The sequence below is a fragment of the Hippocampus bargibanti genome, linkage group LG03, assembly GCF_051943395.1.
Source record: "Hippocampus bargibanti isolate YZ-2025 linkage group LG03, ASM5194339v1, whole genome shotgun sequence".
Classification (NCBI taxonomy): domain Eukaryota; kingdom Metazoa; phylum Chordata; class Actinopteri; order Syngnathiformes; family Syngnathidae; genus Hippocampus; species Hippocampus bargibanti.
The window spans coordinates 9,526,519-9,552,856 of NC_142736.1; the positions used below are offsets into that span (position 1 = coordinate 9,526,519).

Genomic DNA, 26,338 nt, shown 5'->3' on the forward strand with positions numbered 1-26,338 from the left:
GGGTGTGTATCGCGAAAAGTAGTGCGTATTTCAAGGTTTAATTTTCATAAATGTGACATTCGTAAGACGAAACGTTCGTAAGATAAGGTGTTCGTAAGCTGAGGTCTCACTGTACTTAATTTTCGAATCTAACCACCCTCTACAACACAAACTAGAAGTTATCAGAACCCTCCAGCATAGGGATAAACTAATACCAACAAGCGTCGAAGGTAGAGAAAAGGAGTCAAAACATATCAGGAGAGCACTCACAAACTGTGGTTACCCTCAGTGGTCTTTTAACAAATGTCAGAAGAAAAGAAATGAGGAATGAAACCAAAAATTCGGAAGATACTGAAAGAAGAGGAGTCGCAGTTGCATGAGTTTCTGAAAAACTACAAAAGCCATAATCAGGCAGGACAATAGAGGTAATCAGTCAGGACAATAGAAGTAATCAGGCCCCGAAACGTCCGACACCTTCAATGAAGTACAGATGACGGCTGAAGAAACCTTTTCATCAATGGACCACTCCTGTACGACTGAGAGCTTACACAGACGTACTGTAGGTTTTATTACTTCTTCTCCCTATTCAGAACCTTTCCCGTTTTAAAAAGGAAAACAAGATGGTGGCTACACTCAAAAGGCCCATGACTTGTTTCCTTTTGCTTTATAGTTAGCATCACAACTGTAATGGAATTGGATGGATATGCCTTTATTAGTCTCACAGTGGAGAAATTTACATTTCACAGCAGCAAAGTGATGGAAGAAGATAGAATGAGAAGGTTTAACTGTATTTATATTAGTTGCACAGAAATTGATGTTTTTTTTCCCCCCATAACGTTTTAAGATGAATGTTTTCTATCTGGTCTATTCACCTTTCTTATACTCATACATTTATTTCCCCCAAAACAAATCAATTATCCACTCTAGATGGTAAATTCTATAGCAGAGTGCTGCTTTTTCATAAATGAATAGGTTGCCCGGGGGGTTTGGGGGTATGTGTATAAGAGGAAGCGCAAGGCGTTCCTTTATTCAGCATCAGCTTGTAAAGAACCTAATTAACTCTCCTGTAGGACCTAGACGAATGTAATCCACCCGCTCACCACACTAGGTTTGAATGCAAGTCATGGCCTTGTTGTGTACAAAGTGTGCCTTCAAGCTTTTCTAACATTAACAAACTAGGTCAGTTTTTTTGTTGTCACATTCTCAAATTGAGTAAATTGAAATGGAAAGGTTCCCTCTTTCATAAAGAAAGAAAGATGCTCGGGGCAAAAATCGAAAATGACGGGATTCTACAGCATATATATATATATATATAAATCCTCGTCTGTCCCCATTTCAGCTCGGGTCCTCTACCAGAGGCCAGGAAGCTTGAGGGTTCTGCGCAGTATCCGTGCTGTTCCCAGCACTGCGCTTTTCTGGACCGAGATATCCGATGTTGTTCCCGGGATCTGTTGCAACCACTCGTCGAGTTTGGGGGTCACTGCCCCAAGTGCTCCGACCACCACAGGCACGACTGTCACCTTTACCTTCCTCCTCTCTGAGCCCTTGGTATTTCTCGATTTTCTCATGTTCCTTCTTTCTGATGTTCCCATCACTCGGGACCGCTACATCCACGACAACGGCTTTCCTTTCCCCTTTATCTATGACCACGACATCTGGTTGGTTGGCCATTACCATCTTGTCAGTCTGTATCTGGAAGTCCCACAGGATTTTTGCTCGGTCATTCATGGACTGGTGCCAGCAGAATCACCTCCAGATCAACACCGGCAAAACCAAGGAGCTGGTGGTGGATTTCTGCAGGAAACAATCGTCACCTGCACCATTGAACATCCAGGGTTCGGACATTGAGAGGGTGACCTCCTACAAGTACCTGGGTGTTACTCTCAACAATAAACTGGACTGTACAACAAACACGGATGCCCTAATCAAAAAGGGACAGAGTCGCCTCTTCCTCCTCAGGAAACTGAGGTCTTTTGGAGTTCAGGGGTCACTCCTAAAGACTTTCTATGACTCTGTGGTGGCATCAGCCATCCACTATGGCATTGTCTGCTGGTCAGGCAGCATCACCACCCGGGACAGAAAAAGACTGGAGCGCTTTGTCAAGCGGGCCAGTTCTGTCGTGGGCTGCTCGCTGGACTCTCTAGAGGAGGTGGGCAACAGACGGACGCTAGCTAAACTAAAAGCTATGACGGACAGCCCCTCCCACCCCCTCCTGCCCATCCTGACAGCTCTGGGTAGCTCCTTTAGCCAGAGACTATTACACCCGCGCTGCAAGAAGGAGAGGTACCGCCGCTCGTTCCTACCGACTGCTGTCAGGCTTCACAATTCCCAATGATCACATGTGAAAAAAAAAAAAAAAAAAACTGGACACTTGTAAATATGGGTTGTTGCAATATATCTAAATGCATTTCTTGATTCTGCATTATGTACAGTCTTGTTTATAGAACGGTTTTTGCACATCTACATTTGCACAGTATACAGTTGACATTTTTATTTTGTTATGCTTAGAATATCTTGTTTTCTATCCTTTCACTCCCACCCCAACCCCATCCCTCTTCTATTGCTGCTGTGGACTGCAAATTTCCCCATTGCGGGACGAATAAAGGTATTCTGATTCTGATTCTGATTCTGATTCTGATTCTCCACCACCTTGGGAGGTGTTTCCCATTTTGACCTTGGGGTTTCCAGTCCATACTCCGCACAGATGTTTCGGTAGACTATGCCAGCCACCTGGTTATGGCGCTCCATGTAGGCTTTCCCTGCCAGCATCTTACACCCTGCAGTTACGTGTTGGATTGTCTCAGGTGCCTCTTTGCACAACCTACACCTTGGGTCTTGTCTGGTGTGGTATATCCCTGCCTCTATGGCTCTGGTGTTCAGGGCCTGCTCTTGGGCAGCCAGGATGAGTGCCTCTGTGCTGTCCTTTAGGCCAGCCCTCTCTAGCCACTGATAGGACTTCTTGAGATCAGCCACTTCTGCTATGGTTCGGTGGTACATCCCGTGTAGGGGCTTTTTCTCCCATGATTGTCCCTCTTCCAGCACCTCATCCTCTGTTCCCCATTGACTGAGACATTCTCTGAGTACATCATCCGTTGGAGCCTTCTCTTTGATGTATTCATGGAGCTTGGATGTTTCATCCTGGACAGTGGCTCTCACACTCACTAGTCCCCGGCCTCCTTTCTTACGGCTTGTGTACAGTCTCAGGGTGCTGGACTTGGGATGGAACCCTCCGTGCATGGTGAGGAGTTTTCGGGTCTTAACATCCGTGGTCTGAATCTCTTCCTTTGGCCACCTTATTATTCCTGCAGGGTATCTGATCACTGGCAGGGCATAGCTGTTTATTGCCCGGGTCTTGTTCTTGCCATTGAGCTGGCTTCTGAGGACTTGCCTCACCCGCTGGAGGTATTTGGTCGTAGCCGCTTTCCTTGTTGCTAATTCGAGGTTGCCATTGGCCTGTGGTATACCGAGGTACTTGTAGCTGTTTTCAATGTCTGCTATTGTTCCTTCAGTGAGTGAGACCCCTTCAGTGTGGACTACCTTGCCCCTCTTAGTCACCATCCGACTACATTTCTCCAGCCCGAATGACATTCCGATATCACTGCTGTAGATCCTGGTTGTGTGGATCAGGGAGTCTATGTCCCTTTCGCTCTTAGCATACAGCTTGATGTCATCCATGTAGAGGAGGTGACTGATCGTAGCTCCATTTCTGAGGCGGTATCCATAGCCTGTCTTGGCGATTATCTGGCTGAGGGGGTTCAGTCCTATGCAGAACAGCAGTGGGGAGAGTGCATCACCTTGGTATATGCCACATTTGATGGACACTTGCGTTAGTGGCTTGCCATTGGCTTCAAGTGTGGTTTTCCACATCCTCATCGAGTTTGCAACGAAGGCTCTCAGGGTCCTGTTGACCTTATACAACTCCAAGCATTCATTGATCCATGTGTGTGGCATCGAGTCATATGCTTTCTTGTAATCAATCCAGGCTGTGCACAGGTTGGTATGTCGGGACCTGCAGTCTTGAGCGACTGTTCTGTCAACCAGCAGCTGATGTTTGGCACCTCTAGTATCTCTACTAATGCCTTTCTGTGCTTTGCTCATGTATTGATCCATGTGTCCACTTATCTTAGCCGCAATGATGCCTGACATGAGCTTCCATGTTGTGGAGAGACAGGTTATTGGCCGATAGTTGGAAGGAACTGCACCCTTTGAGGAATCCTTCATGATCAGGATTGTTCGCCCTTCGGTTAGCCATCCTGGGTGAGTCCCATCCATCAGCAGCTGGTTCATTTGTGCTGCTAGGCGCTCGTGGAGAGCTGTGAGTTTCTTTAGCCAGTAGGTGTGGACCATATCCGGGCCTGGTGCCGTCCAGTTTTTCATACCTGAGACTCTTCCTTGTGTTTCTGCCGCTGTGATGGTAACTGGGTTCTGTTCAGGGAGGTTGCTGTGCTCCTCTTTCAGAGTCACCAGCCATTGTGCACTGCTGTTATGTGCGACCTCCTTCTCCCATATGCCTTTCCAGTATCTTTCAGTTTCCAGCCTTGGAGGGTCTGCTCTGCTGTTAGAACCCTGCCACTGAGCGTACACTTTCGCAGGTTGTGTTGCGAACAGCCTGTTTATTCTTCTGGCCTCATTCTCTTTCGTGTACCTCTTTAGGCGACTGGCCAAGGCGTGGAGCCTTTGTTTGGCAGTTTCGAGTGCTTCAGGTATGGTTATCTGCATGTACCTCTTGGGTATTGGCCTTTTATTCACACCTCTCTGGGTCTCCGTCAATTGACTCACATCTTTCCGAGCCGCCTTGATCTTGGCCTCCAACCGTCTTTTCCATGGTGGGTAATGAATCTCGTGGCTCTCATGGTTGCTCTTGTAGCCAAGCATGTCTAGGATCACTGATGCTGAGGTGTATATCAGCTCATTGGTTTCCGTGATCGTTCCGGTCGGGATCGTTCTCAGTGCTGCATTCACAGTTTCCATGAGACTTTCAGGTGGTACTTCACATAGCCGTTGTAATCGGTGCCTTCGTTGCCCAGTTTTCATTCTTGCCATGATCTTATCTCTCAGGTCATTTGCTGCCTCGCTCAGCATTTCATTTATTGGGGCTGGCTTCCCAATCTCATTATTCATTGGGGCTTGCCTCCCAATCTCTGGTTGAACCTCTTCCTGTGATGTGGCAGCCTGGGGCCCTTCACCTCGGAATTTGTGTTGTACCTCATCAATCTCAAGTTGTGATAGCAATTGCCGTTTGTGGATATTGGAACACTGAGCTACTAGTTGTTTCGTGGTCAACCGTGACTGTGGGTTTCGAAGTAACCATTCAGCCCCCATTCTCCGCATGTAACCCCTCTGACTAGGGTTGCTTGAGTAGTAGCATTCCAACAGAGCCATGTTATCGCATCTCGTCCATCTCCGCTTTGTTCCAGTAGCCCATTTTTCATCAGGGTGCTCTGGTTCCCCAGCACCTGACGCAGATCTTGTTTGGCCGGGCGACGTCTGAGCCGGCATGTCATTCCATTTATTGTCTCTCATCATTGTATGAGGTAGGCATTAGCGTGAAGGGTCTTGCCCAAGGACCTACACTGGATGATGTCATTGTGTATATATATATATATATATATATATATATATATATATATATATATATATATATATATATATATATATATATAGTCAGCATATATATATATAGTCAAACCAGTCAAGAAGCAGATAAGGGTGTGGCCTGATGGGTCGTCAGAGGCACTCAAAGACTGCTTCTCCAACACTGACTGGAACATGTTCAGACAAGCGGCCACCTACAACAACAACACCGACCTCCAAGAGTACACAGACTCTGTTACCTCCTACATGAGGAAGTGCATGGATGACGTGACTGTCACCAGATCTGTCACCATCCTGGCCAACCAGAAGCCATGGCTGACGGGTGAAGTCCACAGGCTCCTCAGGGCTCGGAACGCTGCCTACAAAGCTGGCGATGAGCTGGGCCTGAGGACAGCCAGGGCCAACCTGTCACGTGGCATCAGGATGGCCAAGAGACAGCACTGCAGGAGGATCGCCAACCACTTCAAAGACAGCAGTGACACCAGGAACCTGTGGCGTGGGATACAGACCATCACAGACTACAAGCCCACTCCACAGACCTGCGAGAATTCCACCACTCTGCTGAACCAGCTGAACGACTTCTTCGCCCGCTTCGAGGCAGACAACAGCACTCCAGCACAGAAGACCCCACCACCTCCCGGCGAACAGGTGCTGACACTGTCCCAGGACAGCGTGAGGCGATCCCTCAGAGGGACCAACGCACGAAAAGCCCCGGGTCCCGACGGCATTTCTGGCCGTGTTCTGAGAGACTGCGCTGTGGAGCTCACAGATGTCTTCACGGACATCTTCAACACCTCTCTGAGCCAGGCTGTTGTGCCCACGTGCCTCAAAGCCACCACCATTATCCCGGTCCCGAAGAAGTCGTCCCACACCTGCCACAATGACTACCGCCCGGTCGCACTCACTCCCATCCTCATGAAGTGCTTCGAGCGGCTAGTTATGAACCACATCAAGGCTGCCCCCCCCCCCCCACCCATGACCCCTTCCAATTTGCATATCGGCCCAACCGCTCGACCGATGATGCCATCTCCACTGCTCTCCATACAGCGCTCACCCACCTGGAGACCAGAGACTCCTATGTCAGAATGCTGTTCATCGACTTCAGCTCAGCATTCAACACAATCATCCCCCAACAACTCACCGATAAACTGAGCAAACTGGGGATCAGCACCTCCCTGTGCAACTGGCTGCTGGACTTCCTGACGGGGAGACCACAGGCAGTCATAGTTGGCGACAACACTTCCAGCACCATCACGCTGAACACAGGGGCCCCCCAGGGGTGTGTGCTGAGCCCCCTCCTCTTCACTCTGCTCACGCACGACTGCTCACCATCATCACCCAGCTCCAACCTCTTCATAAAGTTTGCGGATGACACGACTGTGGTTTGGCCTCATCAACAATGACGAGGAGACAGCCTACAGGGACGAGGTCAGCCGCCTGGCCACGTGGTGCAAGGACAACAATCTCCGTCTGAATGTGGAGAAGACGAAGGAGATTGTTGTGGACTTCAGGAGAGTGCGCCCCCAGCATGCTCCACTAACCATCGACGGTGCTGCAGTGGAGAGAGTGAGCAGCACCAAGTTCCTGGGAGTGCACATATCCGAAGACCAGTCCTGGAGCCACAACACGGCATCAATGGCCAAGATCCCACCAGCGCCTGTACTTCCTCCGCAAGCTCAAAAGAGTTGGAGCCCCGACCCCCATCACGACCTCCTTCTACCGCGGTACCATAGAGAGCATCCTGACCAGCTGTATCACCGTGTGGTACGGCGCCTGCACCGTGTCCTGCCGTAAGACTGCAGCGCATCGTGAGGACAGCTGAGAAGATCATCGGTGTCTCTCTCCCCCCCTTCAGGACATCTACAACACCCGCCTCACCCGCAGAGCCATCCGGATTTCTGGCGATCCCACCCACCCCTCCCACAGCCTCTTCAGCCTGCTGCCATCGGGTCGGAGACTGCGGAGTCTCCGAGCCAAGACCAGCAGGCTCAAGGACAGTTTCTGCCACCAGGCAGTCCAGAGACTCAACTCCCTCCCAGCCCTGCCCAGCCTGCCCCTTCCCACTGCCACACTCACCGAACTCTGAGTACACGCTACATGCTGTACGATCATCCTGAACTCTATTTTTTGTTATTTCTCATTAGACAAGACCTCACTTAAACCCTTTCTAGTTGTTTGTTTTTGCAATTACGACATTACGTCACTTTATGTACGTCACTTCATCACTTTACATATGTCACTACCTCACTTTACATACGTCACTACCTCACTTTCCATACGACACTACCTCACTTTACATACAGAAATTACATGTATTGTCTGTTGTCAATTGTATTTCTTTTTTAGCCACGTTATAAGTGCCTTGCATGTCTTGCATGCTGGGTCCGAGAGGAGTATCATATATTATCATATCATATATAGGTATCTTTCTCTCTTTATATATATATATATATATATATATATATATATATATATATATATATATATATATATATATATATATATATATATATATGATATCATGAGAGGCTGGCTCTCAGCGAGACAGGACAAGAAGTGCAATGGAAGACAGGTTTGGATACAAACAAAGGTTTTAATCAAGGGCTTCAGGGGGGATTCACAAGCAACAAATGTTTGAATAGTGTCTCTTCCAATACTTAAATCGAAGCGAAGTCAGCGATAAAGCGTCTATAGTAGCCAGCCATGCCTAAGAACGACCTCACCTGCTTCTTGGTAAGGGGTTGGGGCCAATCTTGTATAGCCCGTAGTTTTGCTTCTTGAGGCTTCACCAGCCCCCGTGCTACAGTGTAGCCCAGGTAGTTGGTTTCGCCAAATGCCAACCTGCACTTTTTCGGGTTTGCTGTGAGACCTGCTTTTCTGAGGGAGTCAATCACAGCTTGCACTCGGGGTAAGTGACTCTCCCAGTCGGGACTCTGTATGACGACATCATCCAAGTATGCTGCTGCGTACCTCTTGTGTGGGGTGAGAATCCGATCCATTAGGCGCTGAAACGTGGCGGGTGCTCCATGGAGACCAAACGGGAGCCTGGTGTATTGGTAGTGTCCCTCAGGTGTGGTGAAGGCTGTCTTCTCTTTTGATGTCGGGGTCAGGGGCACCTGCCAATATCCCTTTGTGAGGTCGAGTGTGGTGATGAAGCGGGCCTGTCCCAGGGAGTCAATGAGATCGTCAACACGAGGCATTGGATAAGCATCAAATTCAGACACCTCATTCAACTTCCGATAGTCATTACAGAATCGTATTGAACCGTCTGGCTTGGGGACCAACACGATCGGACTCGCCCACGCACTTTGGGACTCCTCGATTACTCCAAGTTCCAGCATCTTCCTGATCTCCTCCTGTATAGCTGTCTTACGGGCCTCTGGCACACGGTATGGACGCTGGTGTACTGTTTTTCCAGGCATGGTGCGTATGTCGTGTTGCACCACGTCTGTGTGTCCAGGTATGGAGGAGAAGACGTCTTGGTTACGCTCAACCAATTCGAGGGTCATCTGGCGTTGGTGTGGGGACAAATTTGGACCCATCTGGACGTCTTCTCTGGCCGGTTCCTTCGCCTCGCTGGGGGGTAGGCAACTAAACAGCGCCTCTCTGGCATGCCACTTCTTTAGGAGGTTAACGTGATAAATCTGCTCAGGTTTCCTCTTACCAGGTTGCCTCACCTTGTAGTTTACCTCCCCCACGCGTTCGATGACCTCAAAGGGCCCCTGCCAGGATGCCAGGAACTTGCACTCCACGGTTGGCACCAAGACCAGCACTCTGTCCCCTGGCTTGAACTCTCAAGGCTGGGCAGGTCTATTGTAGGAGGCTTGCTTCTGTCGTTGGGCCACTTCAATGTGTTCTCGCACTATCGGATAAATGGCCCTCATCCTTTACCGCGTGTCCCCCACATGCTCGATGAGGGTACGTTGTCGGCACGGCTGCTCTTCCCAAGCCTCTTTGGCGATATCCAGCAGTCCCTGGTCTGTAAGAGTACAATAACTCAAAGGGTGAGAAACCGGTAGAAGACCCTCACGGCAAACAGCAAGTACGGGAGCAGTTGATCCCAGTTTCGGCCATCTTCTTTCATAACTTTCCTCATCATGGCCTTGAGTATCTTGTTGAATCGTTCTACCAATCCATCTGTCTGTGGGTGGTAGATGGAGGTTCTCAGTTGCTTGACCTTGGGCAGGGCACACAGGTCCTTCATGACCTTGGACATAAAGGGGCTACCCTGGTCGGTCAGTATCTCCTTTGGGATCCCTACCCGGCTGGCGAGAGCAAACAGTTCCTTTGCGATCTGCTTTGTGGTAGCTTTTCTGAGGGGAACAGGTTCTGGGAACCGAGTGGCATAATCCATCTTAACCAAAATATACTGGTGTCCCCTAGCACTTTTTGGTAGGGGTCCGACTATGTCCAGCCCAAGCCTCTGAAAAGGGGTCTCAATGATGGGTAAGGGAATGAGCGGGTTTATGTATGTGGGCTTGGGCGCCACCTGTTGGCACTCGGGGCAAGAACGACAATAGTTCTCCACATCCTTGTGCACCCCTGGCCAGAAGAACCGTTGCAAGATTCTCTCTTTTGTCTTTTCGACCCCTAGGTGTCCCCCTAGCAGGTGTGTGTGTGCCAAGTCCAGCTCGGTGTGGTTGTGGTACAAGAGGTTGTTCACGTACTTCATCATTTTGCTTCGTCACCTGGTATAATAGCCCCCGATCAACTGCAAAATGGGGGTATGTGGGGCTTGTCCTTTCCCCCAGTACTACACCCTCTAAAACCTGCACATTCTTCATGGCGTTGGCAAGGGTAGGATCCTGTAACTGGGCTGTACCATACCGGCCTGTTAGAGGAGGCAGCTTCTGAGTCCCTGGGTTCTCATCACTACTGGAAGCCGTGAGATTTTCTGGGGCTGGAGTTTCCTCGGCGGTCTCTGGGCCAGACTCCGTCTCCGGTGGTGCATCTGCTGTCCCTAGGAGAGCACAGGCTGGAGAGAGTGAATCAGAGGGGTAGGCTTGGGTATTCACTACACGCGTCTTACCTCTCCCCTTCCGAGGTAGTCGGGCCAGTCTTTCCTGTGTTTCTCTCCACAGTGGGTGAAAGGCCGGGCAGTCGCGTCCAATCAGGAGGGGGACAGGGAGAGAGTCTATCTAAGTATTTTTGCATTGCTTCTTGGTGATTACTCTAATGTTATTGGGAAATCTATTAGTTTCTCTGTACATGGGACATTTTAAAGGAACAGGCATGCAGGAATTAAATGTTTGCAAAATCTTCAATACTGACTCCAAACAACCTCTGACTTTGTACTCATCCAAACTGCTCAGTGTGTGGAATTTGGTCTTCAGGTATATTTGAACTCTACGGAAGAAGTGTGATTTCATTTGTCTCATCATCATCACCCTGACAAGTCAAGTCAATTTTATTTCCAGTGTATATCCCATAATCAGAAACGACTATAAAAGTGCTTTAAAGTCCCACATTTCACCAAAATCAATGGCAACCCTGGCTATAATGTGCCCATCTGAGCAAGGAAAACCCCATTTAGGTTAAAAAAATATGGACACCTTGAGAAAGGATCACAAACTGGGGCAGGCTGGGCACAAAACTGGAAAGGGGTGGGGGGTGGGGGAGGGAGTGCAGCACTCAGGTCAGCACCTCTAAAATGTGAGGCAGACATGCCAACCACTCCATCACCTGCACAAGTTCAACTCCCTTCCTATAAAATCACAGTGTCTCATTCCTGGCAGAACTACTTTTAGATATTTCTAGATTTTTTTACAGTAACAATTCAGGTATGTTCAATTTTTGTGCCACTTAAGCACAGCAGGATTGTGGTTATTCATCCAGATTTTGAGTAGTTTTTGTTGCGAGGACAGGTGCCAAGTTGCCAACTCCTTGTGCATGAACTCGATATCCCCATTAAGCTTGTCAGCAGAAGGAGGTGGAAAAGCATTGCTTCAGAAATCACAACGGTTAAACAATGGCATGGTATATAGTATGCTAACCATCACAGACTGTAGAAATTTCACAGACTAGACCACAAGCAGAATTGTATGCTTCTTCAATTTAAACCCCTGGGGGCTGTCATTTGTCCTTAAAGGACAACTGACACCTCCGGACAAGTTGTGTCCATAATTTGTAAAATCACTTCAAATGACTGAACGCATTTTACAAAGATTCCACCGCATATAGCTATATTTTACGTTTTAAGACTCGCGCTGAATATTCAGGAAGTCTTGTTTTCGAGTTGATGACGATGCCTGACGTGATGTCACTGCCTGACCGATAAAGCGACACACAATGCATTTTGGGTACTTTGTTTGAAAACATCGTGTTGATGGCAAAATTAGAAGGAAAAACACAGAAATAACGCGATGGCGAATAGTTGTGTGTCACACCAACACTACCAATTGTGGTAACACCATAAAAGTGGACACAAATTCTCAGCAAACAAATCAGCCTATTTCCAAAGGAGCTTGTGTGCCATTTTCTGATATCCCTGTTTCTTTTCTTTCTTTCCCTCTCTCTCTTCTTTCTTTCTCTCTGTTTCCCTCTTTTTTTCTCCTGGATCCATCAATTTTCCCATCCCCTTATCGCCGTGAGGGGTGTGGCTGCCAGTAAGTTACAGCACACACATAAACAAAGGAAGACATGAGCCAGAATTGAAACCCACATCTCGAAAAACCAGTGAAAGAGACACGAGGAGCAGAGATGCGTGACATGTCACATGAACCTAATCGTAACAAAAATGTAATTTCTACTCAAAGAAAAACAATACTGCTAAAGGAAAGCTAAAAGACACATCCGTTTCTCAATCTGCACCGATCACAAGCCAGAGCATGAGGTGTGAACATGTTCAATGTGAGCATTACCTGTAAACGTATACGTTTTCCCCGTATTTTATACGTTTTTTCATCATTTTGAATTGTGCACGCCGTATGACAACTTTTATACGATAAAAAAATGTCTGCGGTTATCAATTCTTTGTCGATGAAGCATGATATGCGCGTCACATAGTTTTCGTTTGATTTTGTATTTCCGTTTCCGTATTTGAAGTCCGGCCTTTGTGTTGCAATCGAAGAATCAACTAGTTATAACATAGAGAACCGCCACGTAAGAAGAGAAAAACTCTAGGATCGGGTCGCCACCAAAAAGAATGGGAGAGTCTCCAAGCTGAATACGCTGGATGCATAAGATCGTCGACAAAAGGTCGTCAGTTTTCATTCTGCGTTCCGTGTAAAAAGGACGTAAAAGTTGCTGCAAGTGGATTTTACTAACTAAAGAGCCACTTTAAAACTGCCGGACACGTGGAAAATGTAGCCAACAGCAAATCTCATGTTCCATTGACCAAACACTTCGTATCTAGTGGGTTGTGTTTGTAAGGTTTATTATCGCTTAATAAGGGCAATTGCAATCATTAATAAGGGGAACAAAAGTAATACTCGATCATATGTATATATTTTGTATCGCTGTGTACGGTCGATTATGAAAGCATAATATGCGCATGCGCGGTAAACTGCATTTCCGCTTGTGTTAGTGTTTTTTTATCATTTCAAATAATGTACGGCGTACTACAACTTTTATACGGGAATTGTAATCATTTATAAGGGCAGCTATTAGCCAAGGTTGACTGGTAATCATTAAAATGCCGCCTGACCTTTAAATTTACAAAATCACTCGCAAAAATAAAATATCGTGGACAAGCATATTTGATCAGTTTTCAGTTCTGCATAGTTTATTTTAGGTTACCTTTATTTGTTATTAAGCAGGCACTTGCTTTGACAGACGGAAAGAAAGATAAGAAGCACATCATATCTCTCTGATAGAGAAGCGAAAGTCTCCAAGCTGTCAGCCTGTCGTCTGCCTACACACGCCGTATCTGATGAATGATGCAGTATTCATCATCCGATGCACAAGTGATCCTCACAAAATGAGCTGCAAGAGTTGATATAGAAGTTGAGCCTTTCAAATTCAAACAAGTTGTGGGGTTGAAGATGTGCCCTCTGATTTAATTACATCATTAAGTTGAAGTGTTTGTGGGTTCAGCTACCAATGACACACATCATGCACATACAGTGTTGGACTTTTCATACAATTATTTAAAAAAAAGTCATCTGGTAGTTAACAAAGATAAATAAGATATTGATTAAAATATCTTCGGGAACTTTAGTCATGCAAGAGTCAAGTCATGGAGTCATGTTAGACAAACATGGTATTTTGGGGGGCTATCAGCACAAGCACACCATCATTAGAATCATAATCATCTTTATTGGCCAAGTTTGTAGAACACACAAGGAATTTGTTAACGAATTACCCCAACATTTGTCTCCGATAGAAGATGCTCTAGAATCATCATAAAAAAAAAACATGACAACTAAGTATGGAAGGCAAGTAGTACCTCTTAGGAACAACTGTGCAAAGTACAGTAAAGTCTCGTTATATCGATATCGGATATATCGATAGTCCCGGTTATATCGATACTATTTCTATGCACGCACGGAGAAAATTACATGCAAACAGGGTTGGATATATCGATAGTCCCTGTTATATCGATATTTTTTCGGACTCCCTTGAATATCGATATAATGAGACTTTACTGTATTTAGAAGAGCTAAAGTGATCAGTGGCAGAATGAAATATGATTACAGTTGTGCAGTTGGTTCAGAAAATCAAACTATTTTAAACTATTTTAAAGTGATCAGTCACTGTATTTGCTGTACAACATGTGTGCAATTGTGCAGATGTCCTTCAGCGCCTCAAAGTGTCTGGTGCTGGTGATTATATTGGTCAGTAACAGTGGTTCAAGTGAGTATAGAGCTAGCGCTACAATGATTATAACAGGGTGTGTCTCCACAGGCTTGTGCACAATTGCAAAGAGGCACTATACATTTTTATTTGAATTACTGTTTAGAGTTAATGGCGAGGGGGAAGAAGCTGTTTAAATGTCGGCTGGATTTGATGTGCATCGATCGGTAGCGCCTGCCTGAAGGGAATAGCTGGAAATCGTGGTGGGCAGGGTGCAGAGGGTCCAGTAGAATGTTCCTTGCCCTTGTATTTGTTCTTGCAGTGTGCAAGTCCTCGAGAGTGGGTAGTGTGGTGCCAATAATTATTTCCGCCATCCTAACTGTCCGTTGAAGTTGTATTTTTTCCATTTTTGTGGTGCCCCGGAACCAAACCGTAATGGAAGAACACAGGATTGATTCGATGACTGCCGTGTACAACTGTCGACAAACCTCATGTGGCAGGCCATGCTTCTTCAGCAGCCTAAGGAAGTAAATCCTCTCTAGGGCTTTTCTCAGGATGGAGTGGGTGTTGACCTCCCACTTCATGTCTTTGGAGACTGTGATTCCCAGGAAGTGGAAGGTCTCGACGATTGACACAGTTGCAGATGGAGAGCGAAGGGCATCTGTGGTGATGGATGTTTCCTGAAGTCCACCATCATCTCTACCGTCTTGAACGTTTTTAGCTCGAGGTTGTGTCAGCAGCACCAGAGCTACAGCTGCTCCACTTGTTGTCAATACGCAGACTCGCCGTCTTTGATGAGACAGATGACCGAGGTGTCGTCTTTATGAATTTGAGAACTGGTTGCGTTGAGGTGCAATCGTTCGTGTAGAAGGAGAAGAGCAATGGAAAGAGGATGCTTCCCTGTGGTGCTCCAGTACTACTGGAGCGTGTTGATGATGATATTATTCCCAGTGTTACCTGTTGTGTCCGCCCCGTCAGGAAGCTGAGGATCCACTGGCAGATCGTAAAGGACGCACTGAGCTGGAGAAGTTTGGGGGTGAGGAGTCCTGGGATGATGGTGTTGAACGCAGAGCTGGAATCCACAAACTGGATCCTTGCGTAGGTCTTGGTGTTGTCAAGGTGCTCGAGGATGTGGTGATATTGACTGCATCCTCCACATACCTGTTTGTCCGGTAGACGGACTGAAGAAGGTCCAGGAGTGGTCCGGTGATGTTCTTTAGGTGGTTTAGCATGAGGCATTCAAAAGACTTCATGATCATAGACGTCAGAGCGTCAGGGCTATAGTTGTTCAGTTCCGATGTTGCCGGTTTCTTGGAAACTAGGATAATGGTGGACTGTTTGAAGCAGGATGGGACTTCTCCCTGCTCCAGGGATCTGTTGAAGATTTGTGTGAAGACCGGAGCCAGCTGGTTAGCGCAGACTTTCAGGCAGGATGGGGACACTTGGTCGGGCTTCTAACGTCCAGTCCAGTTCATGGATCTGTAGGGCAGAGAAAGTGGAAGGGGGTGTAGATACACTAGTTTCGGGTAGTGGTGGGCAGATGTGGGTCATTCATCATTGTGAATGATGAATGAAAAATGAAAAAAAAGGATTGTCAGCGAAGAGCGCCGATGCCTATGTGGAACTCTAGCGGCTTGGAATTGAAGCAGATTTACATGGGACAGGAGATGTGAGACAATCTTCTTTCGTCTATGGATTGTACAGCTTAGTTTTTGCTTTCAATGCACATTCCACAGGCACATTCCATCACATGGACATCCATGACGTCCCTGATCCACTGCCGAAAAGGACACTTTGATCCTCTCTTCTTTCATCTAGAACTGCTTCATACATCGATGAGGGTGCAGAAAAGTGCTTATTAAATGACTGTCCGTGTCTTTTGTGTTGTGTCACATTATTTGTGTCACAGTGTGCGAAGTAGTGGATGAAAAGCAGGTAGGAGGGCGGATCAGGGTGTAATTGACAAATTCTATTAAATAAAATCAGCAGGAACAAAACCTAAAACATCAAAGTCATCAGAACAGAAAAGTACAAAATAACAGAGAAAACAATGAGTACAAATCTGCCAAGATGAAACAAACTCGACAGGGTGCAACAAACACAACGACCCGACACCGAATGGTTGTGCCGGGAGTCCTTTTAACTGCCACTGATTGAAATGATCAACACGTTTGCAGCTGCAGGCGGAGCCGACAGCACCACCCGTTGGTCGCCAACAGGAACGTGACAATTTGTTGTTTCTTTTTTTTTTTGTTTTGACTTCAAGATGGCGCCGCGTGAGTGGCTGCCTTTACAGCAGCTCCTTTCTTTCCTTTCCTCTTCCTTTCATAACTTAGCTGCAGTGAAATGTAAATTTCTCCATTGCAAGACTAATAAAGGCTAATCAAATCCAATCCAATTACCATATCTACCTTAAAGTCCACAAGTACTGGATTGAAATGTTGTGTGAAATTAATTGCTTCTGCTTGCGTTGTTATACTGGCTGTGTCCTTTAAACACATCCATCCACGACATTCTTCCGCCAAGAGAAAGAGGGTTTGGTCTCTGGGTCACAACTTTAAAGGACAACCGACAACTCCGGACAAGTTGTGTCCATAATTTGTAAAATCACTTCAAATTACTTCAACTGAGCGCATTTTATAAAGATTCCACCGCATATAGCTATACAGTAAAGTCTCGTTATATCGATATTCTTGGGAGTTAGAAAAAATGTCGATATAACCGTACTGTCGATATATCCATCCTGCGCCGAACTGCATTAACAAAAGCCACCAAAAGAGCGCATCCAAGCGCCATATAAGAAACGGAGTGTCACGGTTTGCGAGGTGGTGATGGCGGGTTCGGATCCCAAAAAGCAGGCAGGAGAGAGCAGGTTGTTGTTTGACAAATTGTATTAAAATAAAGTCAGCAGGAACAAAATGTAAAACATCAAAATGATCTGAATGGAAAAAATACAAAGTAGCAAAAGAAAACCAAGTGTAAAAGTCCGCCAAGGTTAAACAAACACGTACACAATGCATGCTGCAACCAAGCAGCAAACAAACAATGAATCGGCACCGGATGATCGTGCCAGGTGTCTTTTTAAGTGTCATTGATTATAACGACCAGCACCTGCGAGGCTGCCGGCAGGGCTGACGTCGCTACCCGCTGGTCGCCAATTTGATCGGGACGACCAGCACCTGTGCAGGTGCAGGCGGGGCCGACAGCGCCCCCCGTTGGTCGCCAACCAGATCATGACAGTACCCCCCCTTCAAGGGGCTGCTTCCAGAAGTCCCAACAGTCTCCCAAAAGGTCCACTCGCCAGGGAACGGTCGGTGGAGAGGGCAACCGCGGCCTCTCCAGCATACGACGGGCGGTGGCCTGATGGGAACGGGACTCGGCCTGGGGTGGACGAAGACGCGGCACGGATCGTCGTGGGCGTGAGTGCGATCCCTCTCGCACGTTCACGCGACGGCGCATGGCTCTGCGTGGACGTCGACTGCCAGGCGCAGAATGGCACCCCGTACGGCCGTATGGGACCAGGTCTCGGCCGGACGCCGACGTGGGCGTGAACTGCCCGGCTCCGGGGGAACGAGACGGGTCCAGAGCCGCTCCGGGATCCAGCGGTGAGTGGGGAATCGGACTGACATTGACGCGGACGTTGCACGGCTCGTCGTGGATGAGACTCAATCCGTCATGCACGACGACAGCGTGGCTGGACGTGGGCGTGCAATGCCAGTCACCCAGGGTCACCCTGGACGGCCACCTGGAAGGAGGTCTCGGCCGGACGTTTACGTGGACGTTGCGGCTCGTCGAGTGACGCGAATCAAACGCGACGAGGCTTTCGCTAACGTGGACGTAGCATTGCCAGGCACAGGGTGGAAATGAGACGGGTCCGATGTACCTGCGGGATCCGATGGTCGGCCAATTCATTCTGTCACGGTTTGCGAGGTGGTGATGGCGGGTTCGGATCCCAAAAAGCAGGCAGGAGAGAGCAGGTTGTTGTTTGACAAATTGTATTAAAATAAAGTCAGCAGGAACAAAATGTAAAACATCAAAATGATCTGAATGGAAAAAATACAAAGTAGCAAAAGAAAACCAAGTGTAAAAGTCCGCCAAGGTTAAACAAACACGTACACAATGCATGCTGCAACCAAGCAGCAAACAAACAATGAATCGGCACCGGATGATCGTGCCAGGTGTCTTTTTAAGTGTCATTGATTATAACGACCAGCACCTGCGAGGCTGCCGGCAGGGCTGACGTCGCTACCCGCTGGTCGCCAATTTGATCGGGACGACCAGCACCTGTGCAGGTGCAGGCGGGGCCGACAGCGCCCCCCGTTGGTCGCCAACCAGATCATGACACGGAGCTGGCCATGAGCTCGCCATTTTGTGCCTCTTTTTTTTTGGGTGAGAGATGTTCCCCCAATATTGCCTCAAAATGGCACATATAATTCTTTAATCGATTGCAAACATATATGCTTTCCTCTTCAGAACTACAGTGTATTTGAATCATATTCATAACTGGATGTGTAACAAGGAAGCATATTATCCGAATCTGAAGCCATTGTTTGGATTCACAAGCAATGCAAGACGTCTTGGTGTGAAGTCATTTTTATTGGTGTTTTGCATTTGAATACAAAGTGACATCGGTTGTCCTTTAATACACAGTATGGAATGTACGGTAATTTTCGAAATCATCACGCTTCAGCCGACAAAACAATAAACATTGTTGCAAAAAACGATTGCATTCATATACAGTACAGTGGGCATGTATATAACACAACAGGGAAACTGCATCGCTTACATCGTACTGTATTATGTATGCAATTTAAAAAACTCATGAATCTTCTTCTGCTTCCCATTTTTACCTTTTAACAAAGACTTCAATCTCGTGTGCTACACACGAGCTAGTGTCTGAAAATGGCTCTGCTACACGGGAGCTGGTCACGTAACAAACTCACGTGACCAAGTCGACCAATCGCGCGACCGATGGCGTGTATCGGATATAAACATAGCAAAATGGCCGGCGGGAGATGAAAAAGAGCACCGTAGTAACCGGATTATCGTAAAAACCACGAATCGTACTAAACGGAACTAATTCTACATAAAAAGACTAGAAATGTGCACGGGAAAGCAGTATTATCAATATAAACGATATCGATATAACGAGACTTTACTGTATTTTACGTTTTAAGACTCGCACTGAATATTCTTATAAGTCTTAATAAGTCTAATAAGTCTTGTTTTCGAGTTGATGACGATTCCTGATGTAACGTGACGTCAGGAACGCCCCTGACCAAGAAAGTGACACACACTGCATTTTGGATACTTTGTTTGGTCAGAAAACATTGTGTTGATCTGTGTTGATTGCGAAATTAGAACGAAAAACACATAAGTAACGCGATGGTGAATCGTTGTGTGTCGCACCAAGACTACCAATTGCGGTAACACCATATAGAAGCTGACACAAATTCACAGCAGACAAATCAGCCCATTTCCAGCGGAGCTTGTGCCATGTTGTGCATTTTCTGGGACGCTACATTGGAGTCCAGACGGCTCAAATTTATACGGAAGGACTTCTTTAATAGATTGCAAACATGTATGCTTTCCTCTTCAGAAATGTTTGAATCATATTCATAACTGGATGAGTAACAAGAAAGCATCTTCTCCGAATCTGAACTCCGTGAGCCCATTGTTTGGATTCTTGAGCAAGGCAAGACGTCCTGGCGTGACGTGACGAACTGGGGGCGGGACTTTCTGATAATCCCCAGTTCCAGTATCATTTTGTGGCAGTTTTTGGACACTTTAAAGGACAACCGACGTCTCCGGACAAGTTGTGTCCATAATTTGTAAAATTGCTTCAAATGACTTCTAATGGTCGTATTTTAATAAGATTCCACCACATATAGCTATATTTTACGTTTTAAGACTCGCGCTGAACATTCAGGAAGTCTTGTTTTTGAGTTGGTGACGAGTCCTCACGTGATGTCAGAAAAGGACCGTAAAAAAAGACGCATTGTAGCGGTCCTTCCATCATGTCAATGTATTTTGCTGTACTGTTTGTTTTTTTTAACCTTATTTTACATCCAAAAGCCGCCAGCAGAGGGAGTCCAAGCTCCATTGAAGAATTTATCAGCCTGTGGAAACGGGCTGATTCATTCCTCACAGCTCGGTGGCTATTTTATTGCCTCTTTTTGGGTGAGACATTCTCAAAATGACACGGAATAAATTCTTTAATCGATTGCAAACATGCAAAGGGCGAATTATGACACCATATCATGAATCCACACATTTATAGTTACATTCAAACAGTTTAATGACAGTATAGTTTCTTCACAAGTTATTTCCTGGCTAACGGTACCCTCTTGTAGTAAGTACATCACACCACACATTTTACAGTCACAGCTGTGGATTGATTCAGGTGTAACACTACTGTAGGCCTTGGCGTAACATTCACGGCTTGCCACTAGTGCTAACGCTATTCTTATTTTTATTATTCGTGACAGTTGGCTTTGGCTTGGGCATTCATCAAGTTTAGCATTCGATTCAAGATCTGGTGCCATGTAACGTCCTGATTTGGTAAAATCTGTAGACCTCGATTATAAGATGACCATATGGTAATTGGAGTTATAAACCGTTAATTTAGCAAGTTATTGAGACAATGATAATGAGGATTGACTGACAATGCCAAATTTGATTGACTCGAAGTAATGGCAATGTAACGATGACGAACACCTTGTGAATCATGAACTGTACAGGCTACAGTATTCAATGCTGACTGGCTGTTTCCCTCTCCACAAGAAACCTATCTCATGCTCTAGAGCAGGGGTGGGCAAACTTTTTGACTCGCAGGCCGCATTGGGTTCTAAAATTTGACAGAGGGGCCGGGCCAGGAGCATTTGGAGGGAGTGTTTGGGCCGGAAATACTAAACCTAAAGCATTAAAGGACAACCGACGCCACCGGACAAGTTATGTCCATAATTTATAATATCACTTCAAATGACTTCGACTGAGCATATTTTACAAAGATTCCACAGCATATAGCTATAGCTTAAGTTATAAGACTTGCGCTGAATATTCATGAAGTCTTGTTTTCGAGTTGATGACGATCCCCATGTGACGTCACGTTTGGACCGCCCCTGACCGAGAAAGCACAATGCATTTTGGGTACTTTGTTTGGTCTGAAAACTTCGTGTTGATCCGTGTTGGTGGCGAAATTAGAAGGAAAACACATAAATAACGCCATGGTAAATCGTTGTGTGTTGCACCAAGACAACTATTTGATATTCGCTGACACAAATTCCCAGCTGACAAATCAACCCATTTCCAACGGAGCTTGGGCGCAATCTTCTGCATTTTCTGGGTGCTACGTTGCTGTCATTGACGGCTCGAATTGATATGGGAGGACTCCTTGAATCAATTGCAAACATTTATGCTTTCCTCTTCAGAACTATTTGAATCATATTCATAACTGGATGAGTAAAGAGAAAGCATCTTCTCCGAATCTGAAGCCATTGTTTTGATTCTCGAGCAAGGCAAGACGTCTTGGCGTGACGTCACGAACAAGGGGGTGGGACCTTCTGAAACTGGCCATTTCCGGATTCATTTTGAAGTCATTTTTATTGGTGTTTTTCATTTAACTAAAAATATCAGCCTGCCTGATTTGGGTATTTTAGATGCTATAAAACGTTTTTCTGATGTCAGTGGGAAACAAAAAAAATGCCGGTTGTCCTTCAAATGTCGTGTGTACAACCTCATAGCACAGTAAGAACACTACAACCCAATTTATTAACTGTCTTTCAAATGTGAAAAATATCCCTGATTAGTTAATAAATTCGTCTCAAGGAATATGGCGTTTACATACTATTTCGCAGATACTTGGAGGAGGAAATGGAAATAGATTAAAATAACATGCACTGTGATTTATCAAGATTGCGTCTGTTTTTAATAAGTTTTCATTGAAGGGGCAAAGTTAAAGAAATCAATATTTCTTGAAAAATGGAATCACTTTCAACATTCAAAACATATTACACAACGAAATATTCAAGCTCAATAATACCTACTTGTGTTAAATTCCGCCAAATCATAGATGGTTTGTCCTGACCGCGCGCTCAACAAACTCTCCACTGACGCTCTCGCCTTCATGCGCAAACAGTACACGTGTACCGTCGCCGAGCACACAGACGTAGGCTACCTGCAGTTGAAATTTGCATACTCGGCACGGCAGCCAATCAGAAGCCTGCTTCTCTCTTCCAGACTTTCGCAAGCGTTATAAAGTCGTGCAATTGCATGTCATTTTCAAAAATAGATGCACAGAACCTCAGCCCAGAAGAAAGATTCAAAAGAAGCTAACAACATATGTGACGCTACAAAACGTAAATTTACATTAAACCGTGACTGTAAAGTGTACGTGAGACTTATGAAAGGGGCTTAGTGGCTCGTAGGAAGCAATGCAAACGTTGCATTGTGCACCACAATGACAATCGACTACTGCAGCAAAATCTACAGCCATGCACATTTACCGTAAATTAAGCACGGTAGCATTTGTAGTAGGTACATTCTTGATTTTAAAAAAACTTTACTTTGTGACAATGTTTTTAAAGTGATTTGTTGTTTCATTGTTTTTTAAGTTGTGAAAAATGGGGCAGGCAACTTTTCACTTACATGCCCTGTTGTCTGCTAACTTTTTGTCATGAGTTTCAGACACTGTTTTTACTATACTTTGGGCAAGTTCGGCGGGCCGGATTAAAAAGCCTAACGGGCCGTATGTGGCCCGCGGGCCGTAGTTTGCCCATGTCTGCTCTCGAGTCTAGATAGACCAATGCTGGAGAGTAGTCACAGCTATCAGAGACTCGTTACAGTCATCTGAGCCAAAATATTCCAGTTTTTCATTGACCGCTTATGGTAATAATGGGCAAAATGCTAAATATTGTCCCCATTAATCATCCCAGATGACAATCTACCCATCAAAATCTATATGGTATGTATTAACATACAATTTTATGGTGCAATCTGTAGAAGATTAATTGATTTGATAAACAAAATACATGTACATGTAAGCATTTTTCAATGCAGACAAATTCAGACTTGTATTTAAATTTTTGATGCAGCAATCGATGCCAGTCACTGTTTGTACCTTAAACACATCTTCGAGGTCCCAAATAGCTCTCAAAGTTTCATAGATATGACAAGTGATGGTAATTAACATTGTTTTTGTTCTGTTTTCATCGCAGCTTTGTGTACTAAGGAGTGTGACCACGGTCGGTGTATCTCACCTGACACCTGCCAATGTGAGCCTGGCTGGGGAGGTCTGGACTGCTCCAGCGGTGAGTTCCAGTGTAATTGTTTACGTACATATCTGGCCGCAATGTGTTGCATTGACTGATACGCTGCATGAGGTCTTGAAAAACTGTAGGAGGAAAGTGAAGTTTGTGTTGGATACGTTACGTAGAGCTTTATCTCGTTTTTTTGTGGATTATTACCTTATTTAAAAAAAGAAAAGAAAGAGTGACCTGAATGCGAGGGCTCCATCATTTTGTTCAAATAAATGATCATCAAAATTTGACGTCATCATTGAATTCATCAACTTCACGCGGTCAAAGCAAATATACGTTCTCACACAGAAGAAAATGTATCATTCTGCGACATCACTTACCAGAGCATAGCACATTTTGCATTTGTAGCAAAGCCACACATTTGATTAGAAAAAGATTTGTATATCTATCTATCTATCTCGGTCTGTCTGTCTGCCCGTCGGCCTCGTTTGGCAGTTTTTTTAAATATATTTACTTTTCTGGGAGCTCAAAAGTAAAAAGTGCCTTTTATGAATCGAAATCATTCTGTTGTAAATCGCTGGCTCTCCGTTTCATTATTTTCTCCAGAACGCTGCAAACTCTCACAGCCTCCACTTCAACCTGTTAGTGTATGGCTGTATTGGCATGTCATCAGTCACACAAACAACACATTGTTTACATTGCTTTATTGCTGCCAGTCGGGTTATGGAACTGAGGCATGTCAAAAATGAAGATTGGGTAAATTTACCACCACTTACAGAATGAGCAAAGGAAAAAGATGAAGCGATGACGGACATGCTGAGGATAGAAGGAAATGCCTGTCAAGAAATTGAAAGCAAATTTGAGGGAAACAAATAATGGCTTGTGTATGGATGTACCGGTACATACATACATACATACATACATACATACATACGTACATACGTACATACGCACGCACGCACGCACGCACGCACACACACACACACACACACACACACACACACACACACACACACACACACACACACACACAGACAGACAGACAGACAGACAGACAGACAGACAGACAGACAGACAGACAGACAGACAGACAGACAGACAGACAGACAGACAGACAGACAGACAGATAGATAGATAGATAGATAGATAGATAGATAGATAGATAGATAGATAGATAGATAGATAGATAGATGCATGCATGCATGCATGCATCTCTGCTGTAAAACAGAGGTAGCAATTCATTCTCGAGACTGTATTCACAGTATGTAGTGCACATTGCAAAAGATGGATGGATGGAGTCCATTGATCATGATCCACAAAAATCCAATGGATTGCTAAATATTTGGGGTTTCCGATTTCTAATTCATTCCAATGCATTCTTTATTCTTTGAAAAGCGAGCAATTGCCTTGCTATGCTATAATTTATTCTCAAATCTCAGAAAGAGCTTATGACATAAAACACAGCTTCTCTTGTTGGCATCAATGTCGCGAAAAGCCTGTTAATGTGTGCAACAACATAAAGCTGCTTTCGGCTTTCCATCAGCTGTAGTTTGCTCTCTCACACACATTACTGTTCCAATATCTCATTGACAGCTCAAGCGTGCATAACCACCCAGATGAATCTGTGTGTCCTTGCAGATTTTGTTCTTTGCATGTAGAAAATTGTGTTGACCAAGCAGAAACATAATTGAAATAAAATTGCACAGCATTATTACGTATCTCACAAAATGTTGGTGGTATATGGAATGACATTCAAGTGTCTGTCAATAAATGTTTGTTGTATTAAGTTCATCCTGTCTACTTGATATCTAATTTAAAACAGAGTCTTTACTTACAGACAGTGTAAAGAATCTGTTTTAAATTAATAAATGTTTGTGATCAATCATTAGATGTGGTTGCGTGTTTCCCCCACAGTTAAGAGGTGATAGCCATAGGCCGTTTTCATTAGCTTCACTGATTCATTCACTGTTAATACCTGCTTAACCCTCTACAGAAGAGTGATGTCAGAGCCTGACAAAATGACCACCAGCAAGCTACTTGTTTATATATTTCTAACCCAATTGTCAGGAGCAACAACAATCGAAGACCACTCACTGGCACTAAGTTGCTGCCGGTGCTGTTTGGTACGCAAAGGTACAACTTGGACACCCTCAATTATTGCAATGCAACAATGTGCATATGTCAGCACTACACAGTTTACTTGACTCTTGCCACAAAATGCTTGAATGTCCATGCCAAGAACCTGAAGAACAGTCTCCAAGCTGCTGACAGACTGAGAAGGAGCTACAAAGGTTTGGTTCAACAACTTGGACCACTTAGTGACATCGAAGAAGGAAAAAAATATAATTGACAAACAATTACTCCAGCTCCAAACTTGCGCAGTGTAAACATTTTATGACCATCATCCAGTCCAGTCATCATCCAGTCCTATCAGCGTCAGTCTGTTATGTTTACTATAACCACTCTGATGTCATCACAATTTTTTAAGATGCAAAAAGCAATAAATAAATAAAAAAAAATCAAAAAATTTACACCAAACACCAAAGTATTGCAGGACTTTAGGACTGCCTTCTTCTGCAGTAGCGCAATCGGTGAGAGCCAACTGGAATCAACAACTTACTTCGACACACGGCACAGACAAACAAACAAACAAACAAACAAACACACACACACACACACACACACACACACACACACACACACGCACGCACGCACGCACGCACACTGTGCAGTGAAATAAAAGCAAAACTAATTTTTTGCGATCTATGGGACTG

The 26,338-nt window shown here is 45.3% G+C and overlaps 1 protein-coding gene across 4 annotated transcripts in view; it reads left to right on the top strand.

Moving 5' to 3' along the window:
* The window catches only part of LOC148900243 (multiple epidermal growth factor-like domains protein 11), a 181,247-nt gene that overhangs the window by 46,961 nt on the left and 107,948 nt on the right, over positions 1-26,338 (top strand). For all 4 annotated transcript variants that reach the window (XM_088991836.1, XM_088991837.1, XM_088991838.1 and 1 more), the window contains exon 5: positions 23,523-23,615. In XM_088991836.1, the coding sequence (XP_088847962.1) occupies positions 23,523-23,615 (93 nt within the window). The remainder of the gene's footprint in view (positions 1-23,522; positions 23,616-26,338) is intronic.